This window comes from Cibotium barometz, chromosome 4 (genome assembly GCF_041138505.1).
Source record: "Cibotium barometz isolate CiBa-2024 chromosome 4, ASM4113850v1, whole genome shotgun sequence".
NCBI classification, from domain to species: Eukaryota; Viridiplantae; Streptophyta; class Polypodiopsida; order Cyatheales; family Cibotiaceae; genus Cibotium; species Cibotium barometz.
In genome coordinates, this window is record NC_141049.1 from 63,714,389 (window position 1) to 63,716,216 (window position 1,828).

Here is a 1,828-nt window from a genome sequence, read left to right on the forward strand (position 1 = left end):
AAATTTCAAAATCTAGGCTTTACGAAGCCTACAAGTAGCTAATATGGCAAGTTCCATTAAGGAGGCCAGTGGACACCTACCCACTTGGGAAAGTGGGGTGGTACAAATAGGATTTGGTGCAAAAAAGTGTACATTTTCATGGGGGCCTTTTTGTATAGCCACCATGAGCCCTCCAACTACCCCCTTCCTTAAGCTCTCTGATGACAAACTCTAACTCCTCCCTTTTTAAGTTCATATCACCTTTAATGTTTTGCAAGTATCTAAACTTTCATTCGTTACATGTATAAGTTATTGTCAAGACATTCACCATTAAGGATTGCATACTGTGAATCGAATTGAGGAGCATCCTAATAGTGAACAATAGCCATTATCTTAATATGATATATAATTCAACACATGGATGCTTATATATTTGGGGCTAGATTCACATTAGAATCTTGCATGTTTTTCATACAGGGCCATGATCATAAGTAAAGCTGTAATTAGGTAGTAAAAATGTTGATAGTAAGCTTTATACAAATTCAACTTAAATGTATCCCACTTATCCATGTTTTTTCTCTATAAAATGTTAAAAGACCAAGTCTCAGTGTAGTCATTCTTATAAGTGATGCATTCCATACTATCTTATTAGCGAATCTAGAATGTAACCTTGAGTTGGCTTCAACCACAATATTATTCGAGAATGATAAGGCTCGAGATCACAAGAAATGAAGATGGAAGTACCTAGAGAAGAAGGTGCTATACAACATGTCAGCGAAAGCATAAAACCATGGAATAGAAATTTGATGACGAAGAAAGTCCACACAAAAAAAAAAAAACAAATGTTAGCTCGCATCGCCAAAAAGGTATCCAAGAGATGAGATCCCACCAGGAGGGGAGTGCACTTTTGTCGATGGTCGATCCTGGAGAGCAAAGAGGAGAAAAGGATTAGGCATGAGAAGAAGAGATTGGGGAAAAGATCTTATCCTTCTTTGTCTCATTTGAAACTTCACACATGCTCTACCACCTAATGTGTTGGGGGATAGACACCACGTATGTGGTCCACTCCTATAAAGGGGCTTTATATGGGTGCTAATGAGAGAGAGAGATAGAGAGAGAGAGAGAGAGACTTGCCGTGATGAAATTGCCCCGATTTTGGCCGGCTGTTCGGCAGTAGTTGTTGCTAGAACTGCGAGCGCTAGCCAGGACTCCGGCTGCCGCCTCCATCGACATGCTCGATAGAGCGGTAGCCCCCTCTTGCTCTCGATGGTGATGATGATGATCAGAAGCAGCCGCCGCCGCCGCCGCCTCTGCCTCTGCCTGCGCCTGGAACTGCAGTATTTTGCTGATTCCAGCTGTAGCAGAGTCCATCAGACGATCAGCAGGCTGCGGGGCCGAAGCCTGCGATTGCATAAGAGTATTCTTGTTGGGGCTTCCACTCATGCCGACCTCGTCCGACCCAAACAAGTACCCAAGCGAGCTGTGTCCCCCGCCGCTCATCACTCCTCGCCCCATACAATCACAATGCTGAGCTCTAATGGAATATATTGTGCCTACAGTATATAAGACGCGAGAGAGAGAGAGAGAGAGAGAGAGAGAGAGATTTGTCGACAGCCAAGGCAACACATATCCAAATGTAATTAGAGGCATTTTTATACTCGACGAAAAGGACCATAAGCCGGACAGGACACCGCACCTACGCTACACCACACATGCAGCATGCGCGCAAACACGGTTGGATTATTGATAGAGTGGTGGGGGGCGAGGAGAGCACAGCACAACCTCCTAAGCACCTCCACCTGCACACACGGAGAGACGGTAACCAATACCATCCCCATTGCAGCAGCTA

At 44.6% G+C, this 1,828-nt stretch overlaps 1 protein-coding gene across 1 annotated transcript; it reads right to left on the minus strand.

Annotated features, from left to right (window-relative positions):
• Positions 1–654: 654 nt before the first annotated feature.
• On the minus strand, positions 655–1,613 carry LOC147639501 (protein SPIRAL1-like 2). Its single transcript, XM_086791980.1, has 2 exons — positions 1,114–1,613; positions 655–902 (listed from the first exon to the last, which is right to left on the minus strand). The coding sequence occupies exons 1-2, from the start codon at positions 1,492–1,494 to the stop codon at positions 825–827; spliced, it is 459 nt and encodes a 152-aa protein (XP_086648106.1). The 5' UTR covers positions 1,495–1,613; the 3' UTR covers positions 655–824.
• Between the last annotated feature and the right edge of the window lie 215 nt (positions 1,614–1,828).